Genomic DNA, 15,200 nt, shown 5'->3' on the forward strand with positions numbered 1-15,200 from the left:
TTTATTTTTTTATTTGTATTTCTATGAGGAAAAGGTTAAGGAAATGGTTAACACCAGTTGTTGATTTCATTAGATTATTTGATAAAGCTAACAATCTTCAAAATCTCTTTGAGTAATTCCCTTGCATTTTAGGTAGTTAAACTTTAGAAAGTAAAAAAAACGATTATAAAGACATTGAAAGAAGTGGAATAAAAAGTAGGATTACAGAAGCCTTACTTTGTACTTTAGCCATCATGTCCATGAGATGCTTTTGAAGAATACTGCTATTTCCATTTGAGCTGAAAAATAGTGTTCAGAAAAGAATGTACATCTGATATAGAGTAATTTTCAATTAATAAAAAGAACTTTCTATTTGTTTTTTGTTTTAGAATTTTTTGTGCCACAAACTGATGTCTTTGCAGCAACATGCTTAGAACAAGCAGTTTATTTCAGTAAAACAAGATGTTTACTATGGACTTTATAGATTAACATATCTGTCGGCATATAAAATAGACAGTCACATAAGACACACTGCTACTTTACAAATACATTTTGTGTGGGGGAAAAAAAATTTCAGTATATTTCACCACATGTACTGAAAGATTATAAGTGGTTTTGTAGAGGAAAATATATTATTCTGTATAAGTAAATAAAATACTGTGACAGTATACTGGAATAAAACATGAAACCATAAACTTATCTCATAAACTATGTTATACGAGAACTGCATTTAAACTTGGTTTTCTTTCAGGTTAACAATGTAGTTGTTTACATTTTGGTCAAGAGTTTTGTCACACAGGATGTAAAACTCACATTTCTAGCTATGATGTCTTGTGTTACTTTAATTGGCCAACATGCGAAATTCGTCAAGACAGATTTTCTACAACTGGGTGGTGATCCTGTTGCTAATCTTTACCAGCTTTCAAGCAAGGTCACATTTCCCACATGGTTAGATATATTTTTCGCAGAAGACTGGATACAAACAATGCTGCTCATATGAAGATGATGATGATGATGATGACACTCATTTACAACCGTCACACGATATCTAAACAATAGTTGACACACACACGCACGCACACACGCATGCATGCATGCACACACACACATTTATATATGATGGGCTCCTTTCAGTTTCCGCCTACCAAATCCACACACAAGGCTATAGTAGAAGACACCTGCCCAAATTGCCATGCATTGGGACTGAACTCAAAATCACATGTTGGCAAGCAACCTTCTTCACCACACTGTCATGGATGTACCAGTTTTTAATAGTTTAAATGCATAAATAAAAATGGAGGAATTTCTAAAACAATTAACTTACATTACAAATTTTCCATCCCTTGTTAAGTTCCTGAATGCACTCAATACTGTCTGCCATATTTTGAATGCTGGAGGTGGGAGGCTAATAGACTTATTGGTATATTGCTGTTCCCACAACAAACCAATTACTTTCTTAATGTAGTTGTCAGCACCAGAGACACTTATGTTTTTCTCTTTCAACAACTCTCTCTGTAAATTAAAGAATAGCATTTTTATTACGTTGAAACATGTTTAAGAGTACTGTGTTTGACAAAATTCGTAGCAAAAATAAACTCACGTGAGACCTAGCTGTATGTGTTAAGAAATTGGAACACTTCCTTGAGGTATTTTCTCCTCAAACTTATTATTGATACTCATAATGAGTGACATTACATTTTCTCTTCATTCATTCATTCATTCATTAATTCATTCATGCTAACAATTCTGCCAGCTCGCTGTCATTATTTCTATATATACTGATTACTTGTAAGTCTTGTGTCAAGTGCGTAAACTGCACTTCATTGAGGAGATCTAATAAGACTGAAACATGCCTGTTCTTTCCCTGTTGGTTTGCAAGTCATTTTCCATTCCTATTTGTATCATTTTTATTTTTAAAAAAATCATTTAGGTGATATTATTGTCATTATCTTCTTTAGTAGGTATATTTAGATTTGAAACACTCTTAGTGGGGATTTTTGTCCTCTAATAGAACACATAATTTCAGTTAATTGAAGTATTTCAACTTACTATATTACATATGTGAGACTCTACCTTATGCATATCTATATAAGAACTAATTAAAAGATACCACAGATAATTAAATTCTTATATTTACATACAGGTATGAAGTAATCTAAGATTTTGTTGTGATGTATAATAACTGAACGAGTTACAATAGGTGTAAAGTTGAACTATTTGACACATGGAAATCAGTTGAAGTCTTACTGCTGCTACTGTATTGTGCCACTTTGTAATGTGCATAACTAGGCCTCTCTGATTCTTCTTGATTACTTTGTGGTTCTGCAGTTAGAAAGGGCTCTAGAAATAGAAAACTATTGCGTCTACAAAAACTATCAAACTCAAGCTATCATTGGAAGAAAAGGGCTAAAACTACAAAACAAATCAATCCCCACCAACCAAAAAAAGAAAGAAAAAAGGTCATACAACTGCTATTTAATAAATAGTTGAAATAACATTTAAGACAGAAAGAAAACACATATAAAGACTGAAGTATTAACAAGGACACTTTTAAAAGGTTTTTTTTTATGAAGAATAAAAACACAATACAAGAAAATATTTCTTTTAATCTAGTGCAAAGCCATTCTTGCTGTTTCATTGACTTCAGCTCTTAACTGACTATATTGATACATGAAATTAATAAACCATTTCCTCTACTTATTGCAGAAAATGTACTTTGAAAGGCTGTTTTCTGTAAAGAAATTTGCAAAACAGTTACATTATACTACTTGTACAAGAATACTTACTATTAATGGGTTCATGGCACCATCAAAATAATTTTTATAGAAAGTTTCAAATACTTTCAGCACACTTTTTTCTAGACTTCGTTCTTTCCAGACATCTCCTGAAAAATATTTAATTAACACATATATGTATGTGTGTATATATATATGTATATATTCTTTTACTTATTTCAGTCATTTGACTGCAGTCTTTAGTCGAACAAATCGACCTCAGAACTTATTCTTTGTAAGCATAGTACTTATTCTATCAGTCTCTTTTGCCAAACAGCTAAGTTCCAGGGACATAAATACACCAACATTGGTTGTCGAGCAATGGTGGAGAGACAAACAAAAACACACAAACATATACATATATATATATATATATATATATATATATATATATATATATATATATGTACAACGGTCTTCTTTCAGTTTCTGTCTGCCAAATCCACTCACAAGGCTTTGGTCAGCCCAAGGCTATAGTAGAAGACACCTGTCCAAAGTGCCACCCAAGACCATATGGTTGGGAAGCAGGCTTCTTACCACACAGCTAAGCCTAATATATATATTGTCAATGTATCATATCCTCTTTTACTTGTTTCAGTCATTTGACTGTGGCCATGTTGGAGTACAACCTTTAGTCGAGCAAATCGACCCCGGGACTTCTTCTTTCGAAGCCTAGTACTTATTCTATTGGTCTCATTTGCCAAACCGCTAGGTTACAGGGATGTAAACTCACCAGCATCAGTTGTTAAGTAATGTTGGGGGGACAAACACAGACACACAAACGTATACACACACATACATATGTATATATACACTTATATACGATGGGCTTCTTTCAGTTTCTGCCTACCAAATTCACTCACAAGGCTTTGGTCGGCCCGAGACTATAGTAGAAGACACTTGCCCAAGATGCCACGCAGTGGGAATGAACCCGGAACCATGCGGTTGGTAAGAAAGCTACTTACCACACAGCCACTCCTGTGCCTATAATGTCATTTACCTGTTGTTTCTAGCATGTCGGGTTTTCTGGTGGTAGTCTGGTCTTTTTTAAGTCTACTATTTCAGTAGAATTCTACGCATGTAGGAAACATCAGACAAAAGTAAAAGATTGGGAGATTTGAGTTTTTGAAAGCTGGTAGGTGATGGGTGAGAAAGGTGGAAGAAGGGGCATTGAATGTTCCTTTAAGAAAAAATATGTATATATATTTCCCAGATTCGTAATCTCTGTATTTTTCTATGTAGATAAAAAAAAAAAAAAATTTTTTAATGAAAAAAGTTACAAATTATATATATATATATATATATATATATATATATATATATATATATATGATACATTGTGAGCTATATATATATGCACATACATGCATGTATGTGCTTATAAGTATGTATATATGTGTGTGTGTATGTATATATATATATATATATATATATATATATATATATATATATGCACACATAATATACATATAATACATACATATGTATGTATGTATGAATATATATATACATACACTTGTATATATGTATATATACTAATTCACACACACACACACTGAAAGAATGGGTAGGCGCTCAAATTTATTACATTCACTGAACTCCAATATGCTATCATAATGCAGTAAATCCACTAGGATACATATATAAACACATCTCTCCCTTTCTCTCTCTCTCTCTCTCTCTCTCTCTCTCTCTCTCTCTCTCTCTCTTTTTGACAGTCTTCCACACAGTTTTTATTAACCAATTCACTCACAAAGCATTGGTCAACCTGGGGCCAAAATAGAAGACACTTGTTCAAGGTACCATGCTGTGGAACTGAACCTGAAACCACATGGCTGCAAATCAAGTTTCTTAACCACACAAACCATGTCTGTACCTTTTAAAATTTTGTCCCCATAAAGAGAGTAAAGACTCCTTTGGTCGTAAATGACTATGAGATTGCCCCTAGAAAGTTCCCCTCCAAGGCACAAGTTCAGGCAAGGTTGTTTATGGAAGACCAGCAGTTATGCATGCATACCAGCCTCCTCTCTCTGCGCCACCGATGTTATCCAAGGGAAAGATAAAGGCAGATACAGCTTGGCACCAGTGACATCACAACTTATTTCTGCAGATGAGTAAACTGGAGTAACATTAAATAAAGTGTCTTGCTCAAGAACACAACCTGGTCTAGAAATAGAAATCATTACCTCATGATTGTGAGCCCAATGCTCTAACCATTGAGCCATTTATACAGTAAGGGAACTGGACATTGTAACATTCAAAATTTTTGCCAGGAACATTTACTGAGGAAGTTTTATGAAAGGTCTCTTATCTAGAAAGGGAAAAGAAACATTCTGCAAATTCTCTTACACTGAAATCTATCCCTTGCTGTTGCTGTAAATAAAATAGTTAAAGATGATAACTTGAGTAACTTACCAAGATAGTTAGTATACATTTCATTAATGCTTGTGGCATTCATTGTTAAAAGCATTGTGAAAACACTTTGCACTGGAGATTGGCTATGGTTCGTGAAACTTGGTATCGAGTCATATATCTGAGAAATAATTCTGTAAAAGAAGAGACCAATACATTAAAGAGAGTATAGAGAAACCTTCAACTATTCTTCCATTCTTATCATCTCTGAAGCTATTATCAGAAACACACATACACACATGGACACATACACTCTTGCATGCACACACACACACACACAGACACTCTTATTCTCAATCGCACACTTTCTAGCATTTTGTTTCTCCTTTTTTACTGTTTTTCATTTACTTATGACATGATAATTATGAAACTTTTAAAAAATATCATGTGTGTGTGTGTGTGTGTTTGTGTGTGGTACATAGTCCACCATCTTAACTACATGACCATTAAAGCCTGTACTTTGAATAAAAACATTGCTAATAATATTAGGAACAGAATATAAACAATATTGAAAAGATTTGATTTAGCACTATTCTAAGCTTTTTTTTTCCTACATGTAACTCAATGAAAACAAGAACCATTTACATACTTATATATGTTTTTATGCTCCTTTGTATTTTCATCGTACAAAAAACTTTGTAAAATCAGATTTTTCAATAACTTGTTCAAAGGCTCCCAAAAGTTGGTCTGGTTAGATTTGGTCAAAACAGATAATTTCTCCCATACTGACTTAACAAGATTGAGGAGATTGGTGGGGTCCATGGCTTTTGCAGATGATGCATCACGCTTTTAAATAAGAGAAAAAAATGAAAAAAAAATGAGTTATTTTGCTATTTAATTTTGATTGAAAACCAAACAACACAGTAAAATTGGAAAAAAAAAGTCTTTATATTTCTCAAAAATATTGTAGAATTACAACAGACGGAGTGATAATGTAATGATTTTGGCTGTTGGAGATTCATCCTTTTGTATCCCATCACCAGTACTAAAGTGTATCCATGATGAAAATTTTAATTTTCATTGGCTCAAAATATCTAACAAAATGGGTATCTTCAGCGGTACAACTTATTGCAATATGCAATGAATGCACTGCATAATTGCATAACTTTAAAGTATTTGGTTACCATTCAACATTCAACTGAAATCCGTTTTTTGAGTTTAACCTGGAGAGGCAATATACTAGGCCCAGAAGTTGATAATTCATTGGTGGATCTATCTAAAAGAGATTAACTTATTGGCTATGATTGTTGCACTACTCTGGGATGAATCAATACATATTTATTAATCAAGAATACTAAAAGGACTGAATTATGGTTACACATACATGTGCATGCATACACGCACATGCACACACACACACATGTGTATATATTATATAATATATATATTCTTTTTTCTTTTACTTGTTTCAGTCATTTGAATGCAGCAATGCTGGAACAAATCAACCCTAGGACTTATTCTTTGTAAGTCTAGTACTTATTCTATCGGTCTCTTTTGCCAAACTGCTAATTTGCAGGGAGGTAAACACACCAACATTGGTTGTCAAATGATGGTGGGGGGACAAACACAGACACACAAATACATATATATATATACATATATATATATATATATATATATATATATATATATATATATATATATATATATATACACACACACAACAGAATTCATTCAGGATTCAACCAGGTCCACTCACAAGGCTTTTATTGGCCCAGGACTATAGTAGAAGACCCTTGCCCAAGGTGCCACACAGTGGGACTTAACCCAGAACCATGTGGTTGGGAAGCAAGCTTCTTATTTCTTTATTGCCCACAAGGGGCTAAACATAGAGGGGACAAACAAGGACAGACAAAGGGATTAAGTCGATTACATCGACCTCAGTGTGTAACTGGTACTTAATTTATCGACCCCGAAAGGATGAAAGGCAAAGTTGACCTTGGCGGAATTTGAACTCAGAACGTAACAGCAGACGAAATACCGCTAAGCATTTCGTCCGGCGTGCTAACGTTTCTGCCAGCTCACCGCCTTATCAAGTTTCTTATCACACAGTCACTTCTGCACATATATATTTATATATGCATGTGTGTGTGTGTGCGTGCACATATATATACATACATACACACACATATATGTATTACGTAAGATATATATATTTATGTAGCTATATTTATATATATATTTATGTGTGTGTGTGTGTATATGTGTGCATCTGTGTGTCTCATATGAAGAGCGAAAATTTGTGCAATATTAAGTTTATAGTGAACTACAACTAATGAGTTTACAGTATGGTTTTAATTCCCATTTAGAAATTTTTCACATCATTCATGTTGCATATAATCATCAAAAATTCTTTCTTCTATAAGAAAAATGTTGATGGTTTTGCAGTTAGGAAGGTACTGATGTACAGTAATGAATTTTACGTGGATTGAATCTATGACCAGGTTTTAATTTTCCGCTGAAGCTGATTCACTTATGTAACTGTGTCCTCAAGCAAACAAATATTTCAGTTTTCTATTTCCCTCATAATTCTCAACATATTTAAGAGATCAATGTAACAAAAGTTATTACCTTTTTTCGTACATTTGACAACTGGTTGAATTCCTGTTTTAGATTTAGAAAATTGATGGAACAAATATTCTGTAAGTAGGAATTGAGGTCAAAATTTGAATTTGGAACAGATGCCATTTTGATAGTTGCCATTGCTTGACAAATAGCTTTGGTTGGGTCTTGAGAGCCAGCTATGCTCATCAATGCTTTGGTAATCTAAAAAATCCAAATGTGAAGAAAACATTGATTATGGTGTTACTATAGGATAGAATCAAAAAAATCTTATTCTACAAAGATAAACATTGTTGATTAAAATGACAGTCTACCAACATAGAAATAAATGTGTATACTACAAGAGTTATGTTTTTCCCAATAAAGATATTTAAGTCAATGTTTCAGTTCATCTAGTTTCAAATGGTGTAAATCAGTAGACTACTACTGCTAGTAGTAAGTATCTTAAATATAGGTAATAGCTTGCATTAAAAAAATTTACATATTTATTCCTGCTGTAAAGTAATTTTAGATTAAAACTCAAGTCTTACAAAATAATATGTGGCTGGCAACTGAATTATAACCGATGTGAAATCACATCAGATCTTATGTAACCATATTTAAAATTAGTTTATATTAATGTGGCTAAATAATCAACATTCAGTGTCCCATGATGGTCTTGCAAAACCTTGCAAAAGATTTAATTGTTAATAGTCTAACCTATACAACTATAACTAAATGCATTCCATAAATTTGAGTTCTCTTAGTCATGAAACAATGTTTGTAATTTGGCTCTATTATGAAAACTGAGAGCGCATCAGTGCTCTAACATCACAAACTACTATTAACTTCATTACACTCACACAAAGAAATTGAGTGACATCTCACTTTCAAGCTGAAATTTGTTCAGAAAAACTATGATCTTTTTGTCTGACGATGATGATAATTTCTCAACAGGTATAAGGGTTCAAATTTGATATGGGAGTGTAATTAATTATATAAACCTTAGTACTTCCCTGGTACTTTATTTTATTAATCTTGTAACAATGAAATACAAATTTCACCTTGAAATTTGAACTCAGGGAGCATAATGCAAAAGATTTTATCCAACACTCTCATAATACCAGCAATCTGCCACCTGAAGATATTAAAAGCGATCTGCTTACATTGTGTTTAAGATGAGAAAACATGTAAATTATGGAAACTTACTTGAGATTCGTTCAAGGCCATGTTATATACAACACTCGATAACATTTCTGGTGACTCCAACAATACTTGTACTGCTTTTTGCAATTCAGGTTTGTTAATCAACAGAGTAGAAATGTTCTGTCCAAAATCTGTAATATCAAGACAAAAATAAAAAAATAAAAAACCAGATGCAATTTTATGCAAATTTCTACTGTTTCACATAAATTTTCTCATGAAAAATGTGGGTTTTGTTGAAATAATTGTTTAAAGCTGGGTGGCCTCTCTGTTGTTAATCATTCAACAGCACACACACACGTGTGCAAGCAGACATATATGTACAAGTACACACACACACATGCACACAGAGAGTACAATGTACCAAAGATTTTAGTTTAAGGTGTTATGAGATAATAAGCAGATTTAAAATCAAATGCAAATATGACTATATTATGAGTGGTTAACATTGTGTGTATGTGTGTATGTGTGTGTGTGACCTGGGTATAACTTCAAGCTACATCCAGTGCTAGGGCTCTGGTACAGTTTTTCCAGGGCTTGAAGGGTGTGGAACCACCTTTTGACCATTTTTGTTTTCAGTAGTAGCACTTGTTGGGTTCCTAGGACTGCAGCATGACAGATTGTGAAGAGATAGTGGAAGAGGACCCAACTGAGCCAACGGTGCTTCTTACATTGATGCTGAGTGGAGGAATCCTGAACACCAAACTCTATCAGGAGAGTAACTACAATGCATCCAAAAGGGTGGCGTCAATGGTTGTATAATCAGCTGATGAAAGATTCACTATGACTTGATCTTATGATTTAAATTCATGATAATGGAATTGGATGGTGTCAGAGAGTCATGGGAATCCACAAAAGCAGCATAAAATGTTTGCCTACCTATTTATGTCAAAGCTAGATCTGGTGGACTCTGTGAAAGAAACCTTTATGGTTCAACAGAGGGTAAGCTGGCTACAGCAATGTATTGAGGAGTGCAGAAAGTAAGATGAGGCAAGCAAGACATCCTGACCATGCACTACATCTGTTTCCATCTCTGGTCGTCTTGACCTGGTTTTACCACTGGATTGAAGATGGTCACGAATGAGACAACTTTAAATAAAGTAACCATGCAATTCATTGGTGATCATTAAAGATGACCAGACAGTCATAATCTCTCTGAGGAGAACAAATGTGTGTGCGTGTGCGTGCGTGCGCGTGTGTGTGTCTGAGTATCTGCATATTGTTATTTACTTACTTGAAAGCTGAGGCAACATTTTGTCTAATGTCTCTAAATAAAATACAAGTTCAGATATCAACTGCTTCCATTCAGGCATTGTTTTTGCTTGTTTGATGAATGGACTCAGATAGGGCAGGACCATGTAAATTTCAGTTACACTGCTGTGAAGTTAATTGAAGCAAAAAGGTAAACACAATTAATGTAGTCATTTAAGTTTTTATAATTATTATTATCAACTATGAAAAGCAAATCAAAGAATCATTTAAGTCAACATGGTTTCAATTTTAAACTATGATGAATAATGTTTCTATATATAAAACTTAAACGGAGGCAGATTTATTCCTCAAACTACCAAATATCCAACACTCATCCTATTTTGCAAGACACCTTTTTTTTTATGAGGTGAGAATGGTAAGCAGTGATGTGTATAAATGCAATGTTATTACCAGTTTGAATATACCAGTGGCAAGTTCAAACTTGTAAACAAGCCATTCACTGTGTTTTGTCTTGGAGAAAATTTTCACTGTAGACAAATGGTGTAAATACACCTAAATCAGCTTGCAGCACCACCTATCCAGACTGTGAGATGCAGGCATTTTGGAGTAGTTATCTCCTCTTCAGTCACAGAAACTGGATGGTGGTGCCGCAAGCTGACAAGAGAGACAATCTCTTATGTTATTCCAGTTGTACATCGGCTGGTAGTGCTTCCGTGACTGAAGAGGAGATAACCACTCCAAAATGCTAGCATCTCACAGTCTGAATAGGTGGCACTGTGAACTGATTTTGTCTACAGTGAAAAATTTTCTCCATGATAAAACATAGTGAATGGCTTGTTTACAAGTTGGAATGTATCACTGGCACATTCAAACTGGTAATAAAATTGCAATTTTTTATTTTGTTCCATTATTTGGTTTTCTTTTAATGCATACATTTTTATTCTTTATCTCTCTTACTTTTGATTGATATACGTAGTCTATAAAAAAACCTACATTTTGTATTATATTGTAACATCTGACCATATGACAATCAACTTAAGCTAAAATCATAGAAATTTAAGAGTAATATACACTTTAAAACTAAAATATCTTAAGCAAAAAAATGTTTATAGAGACATTTAATGGAAGGCTAAATGAATAAGAAAGAGGGAGACGAGGATGAAGAATTACATATATAACCATTTATGCACCATACTTAAGGTATATACACCATTGATAGGCCAGTTACCTAGGTATTCATCCTGAGATAACATCTCTTATGAACGTGCTGTGTTAAAAACGAAATAAACAAAGGATGAAGATGAGAAATCACCCCAGCTAGTGAAAATGCCAGACAAATTTAAAATCCTGTGGATGTATAAGATTGGTATAAGAAAGACCAAGATGGCAATCTATGATGGTATTTGATCTGTTGAGAGTGGATGATATAGGATGATAGCGATCCATAATGATGATGATGATGATGGTAGTGGCGGCGGCAATGGTGGTGGAATCATAAATATAATTACAAATTTTAAAAAAAACCACCTAACAAAAAGGAAATTTCTCATATATATATTTTCAAGCAAGATTGTGGTACACATTAGATAGTCTAACCAAATATCTCTTTGTCTGTATGAAATAGAACTTAACTCAGCAACTCCCAAAGGCTTTTGCCAAAGAATAGTGTAGTTGTGAAATATTTACATATGAAAGAATGCTGTTCATGAGGAAAACATATTGTATATTCGTCTTCTCTCAGTATAAAGTAAATGTGATATTATTAATCGTATTATTAATAGTATTTTGTAAGAAAAATGACATTACCCATTAGTAAACGACTGCAGTTGTTGTTTCCACATATTTAAAAGAGAGACGATTTTTGATGAGTTCAGCAAATTTTCATTGTTTCCAAAGAGCCAAGTCAAAGGTTTTGAACTTAATTCCATCATCACCATTTGCATTTTCATAGCCTCAGACATTAATAAAGACAGGTCTAACATTGAACCTTCAGATTTGTCAGTTATCTGAAAAAACATTTAATATATACTCATAAAATTTCAGTAATAATGTTCAATACCTTTATTTTTAATAATATGTAATGAAAAAGAGAGAACTGGTGGAAGAGTAAATACATTTAGTTGCAAGAATAGTCATCACTGCAGGTGAGTACACACACGCACACGCTAAAGATAAGCATCAGAGTAAAGATATGCTGTGGCTCTACTATTACAGAAAATGCTTATAATAGAAAGGGAATTGTGGTACAATATGGACAGATTTCTGAATACCAGCGAACATTTATGCAGATATAACAATTTAAAAGATAAGCATATTACAATGGATAATACTAAGTGGACTTTTCCATTTTCTCTCTCTCTTTTTTTTTTCTTGTGATGTAATCTTGGGACTGAAAATGTTTGCGGCTGAAGATAGCTTTAAACCGTCCTTTATATCAATTATATACTCATATAATGATACAATGACAGTTTGTGTTTAAAGCTTATATATATATATATATATATATATATATATATATAAAATAATAATCTTTTCTGTTATAGGGACAAGGTCTGAAATTTCAGATGAGTGGGAATAGCCAAATACATCGAATCTACTGCATAACTGGTACTTAATTTATTGACCCTGAAAGAATGAAAGACAAAGTTGACCTTGGTGGAATTTGAACTCTACGCAGTTTTCCTAGCATGATAACAATTTTGCCAGTTCGCCACCTTAATAGCTTCAAATTTTGCCACAAGGGCATCAATTTTGGGGAGGGGATAAATCGATTACATCGACCCCAGTGTTCAACAGGTACTCATGTTATCAACCCCCAAAAGGATGAATGGTAAAGTTGACCTTGGCAGACTTTGAACCCAGAACATAGCGACTGGTGAAATACCATTAAGCATTTCGTCCAGCCTGCTAATGATTCTGCCAGCTCACCTTATATAATAATAATAATAATGATAATAATAATAATAATAATAATAATAATAATAATAATAATAATAATAATAATAATAATAATAATAATAATAATCATAATAATAATAATAATAATAATAATTGAGGAAAAGAAGAGAAATCAAATTAATATTATGTAGGTTTTGGTGAATGACTGCCATTTATTTCAAATTACATACAAAAGTTATGCAATTCTATGTAATAAATTAGTGTTCATTCACTTTGTCAAACATTACAATTTGATTCACAATCAGCATATGTTGAAAGAGTGTATTAGAGAATCTATTCAAACCCTTAGTTTTATTGTTGCTATCCTCTTTAAAAATATTTTAGGCTCCTAAATTCATAATATTTGGTATTAATAAACCATAATGAAATTAAAGCATTATTTATTGAGAATAATATTTATGTTGTACTTTCTACTCTCTAGTATTTAATAAGATTAATACTATCAGTATGTATGAATCAATATACTCACAGAAAGGTAGAATTCTTTAAACCCTTCTAAAGAAAGTAGGTCTTTTTGTAGAGTATCCATATCAACTTGCAAAATAACTTCCTGACAAAATTTCTTCTGCTGTTCAGAGATGCTTTGGCTCCAATCAACGGCAAACATTTTCCTAAATGCATCTGTATTTGTGAAGTTGCATATATTTGTCCAGCTGTCTTCTTCAATCAAATGGAAAATCTGTAAAGGAAAATAAAATATTAATAAACTTTTGACCAATTTGTTTTTAAAAAAACTCATTCTAATCTGGTGACATATGATTTTATTTCACATTTGTTTAAAAACATGTTTTGCAATTATAATTTTTGATTTAATCAACTTGTCTGTATATAACTGTAGTGGAGTTACATTTTCTGGGGTTATTTCTTACAAATTGTCTGATTCTGTCTGGAAAAATACTCTCAGTTTCTATTTCCCCAATTTTTTTTTGTATTCTTTTCTCATATGATAAGAACCAACCATTCTGTGTACACTATTATCATTGCAGTCAAAATCTCATTATCATAAGTATCCATTTTTTATGCATGCATATAATTGATGTATCCACAATGCAGTACTCTGTTCATCCAAGTCCCAATAAACTTCTTTGTAAGACCAAATAGACTCAGCTCTAACCCAGATACTTCTTTCTATGTTAACCTCAGATACTCCTTTCCTTTAACTTAGGAGATATTTTCCCCCAGTGTGCATGCCCACATTACATGTTTCAGCTGAATACATAAGTCAATGTAGTCACTCTTACAATTCAGTTACAGCTGCATTTAAGAGAACTTTTCCTTGGTTTCCTCACTAACATGTTGCAAGACATTTATTTACTCATCAAATGATCTGGAATTGATTACTAATAATTATTGCTTATCTGAGGGTAAATTAATTCCTTTATAGATTATGATAAGCAGATGCTTCAAACCATTAGGAGCTACCTCTAGGAATTTTACACATGGATAGAAAGACACGCAATGAGCAATAAAGAAGAGAGAGAGATTGCACATTGCCCAAGCAAATTAGATTGGATTTCAACAGTTTCCATAAATTCTTCTACAGCAACAAAATGCTATTCTATAACAAAAGTAAAATTTTTCAGCATCAACAAGTAAGAATTGCATGAAAATTATTATGATTTCCCAATATAAACTACAAAAAATAAACACTGAGAAAAAGATTATTTCAAAGAGAATTTACTTCCATCCTCTATTATTATAAGCATCTAAAGCAAGGGTGAAGAACACTTTTAATAGACAGAAGTGAGATGCAAATACCTGTGGGAGTGCTTCTCTCCCAAAAGAAAATAACGAATCATTCATTTTACAAATACAAAGGTATACAACTTACATTAAATTACTAGTTTTGTCTTAACGCTTAAGCCATCAGTGGATAGTTTTAAAACTGAATTCAGAGAAAATTTTTCTCTATGTGTGATGGGTTCCCCACCTCTGCTTAAATGATGATGTTCAACATAGTCTTAAAATATCAGATTTGCAGAAGAAATGAGATTGTGTGGTATACATGTTTTTCTGAGGAAAGGGAAAGTTTAAGGGAAGCACAAATTTTCTAACTGGAAAACGAAACCAGTCTTCAGACTCGGTTCACAAAAATATTACCTCTATACAGGATATAAAAAC

At 32.9% G+C, this 15,200-nt stretch overlaps 1 protein-coding gene across 3 annotated transcripts in view; it reads right to left on the reverse strand.

The window, feature by feature from the left end:
• The window catches only part of LOC106873159 (uncharacterized), a 329,246-nt gene that overhangs the window by 96,567 nt on the left and 217,479 nt on the right, over positions 1-15,200 (reverse strand). For all 3 annotated transcript variants that reach the window (XM_089354161.1, XM_089354165.1, XM_089354155.1), the window contains exons 74-83: positions 13,549-13,758; positions 11,928-12,127; positions 10,144-10,286; positions 8,916-9,043; positions 7,737-7,931; positions 5,755-5,951; positions 5,169-5,299; positions 2,766-2,863; positions 1,304-1,491; positions 217-278 (exon numbers count right to left, since the gene is read on the reverse strand). In XM_089354161.1, coding sequence (XP_089210287.1) covers positions 217-278; positions 1,304-1,491; positions 2,766-2,863; positions 5,169-5,299; positions 5,755-5,951; positions 7,737-7,931; positions 8,916-9,043; positions 10,144-10,286; positions 11,928-12,127; positions 13,549-13,758 — 1,552 coding nt within the window. The remainder of the gene's footprint in view (positions 1-216; positions 279-1,303; positions 1,492-2,765; positions 2,864-5,168; positions 5,300-5,754; positions 5,952-7,736; positions 7,932-8,915; positions 9,044-10,143; positions 10,287-11,927; positions 12,128-13,548; positions 13,759-15,200) is intronic.

This window comes from Octopus bimaculoides, chromosome 1 (assembly GCF_046866305.1).
Source record: "Octopus bimaculoides isolate indiv1 chromosome 1, ASM4686630v1, whole genome shotgun sequence".
NCBI classification, from domain to species: Eukaryota; Metazoa; Mollusca; class Cephalopoda; order Octopoda; family Octopodidae; genus Octopus; species Octopus bimaculoides.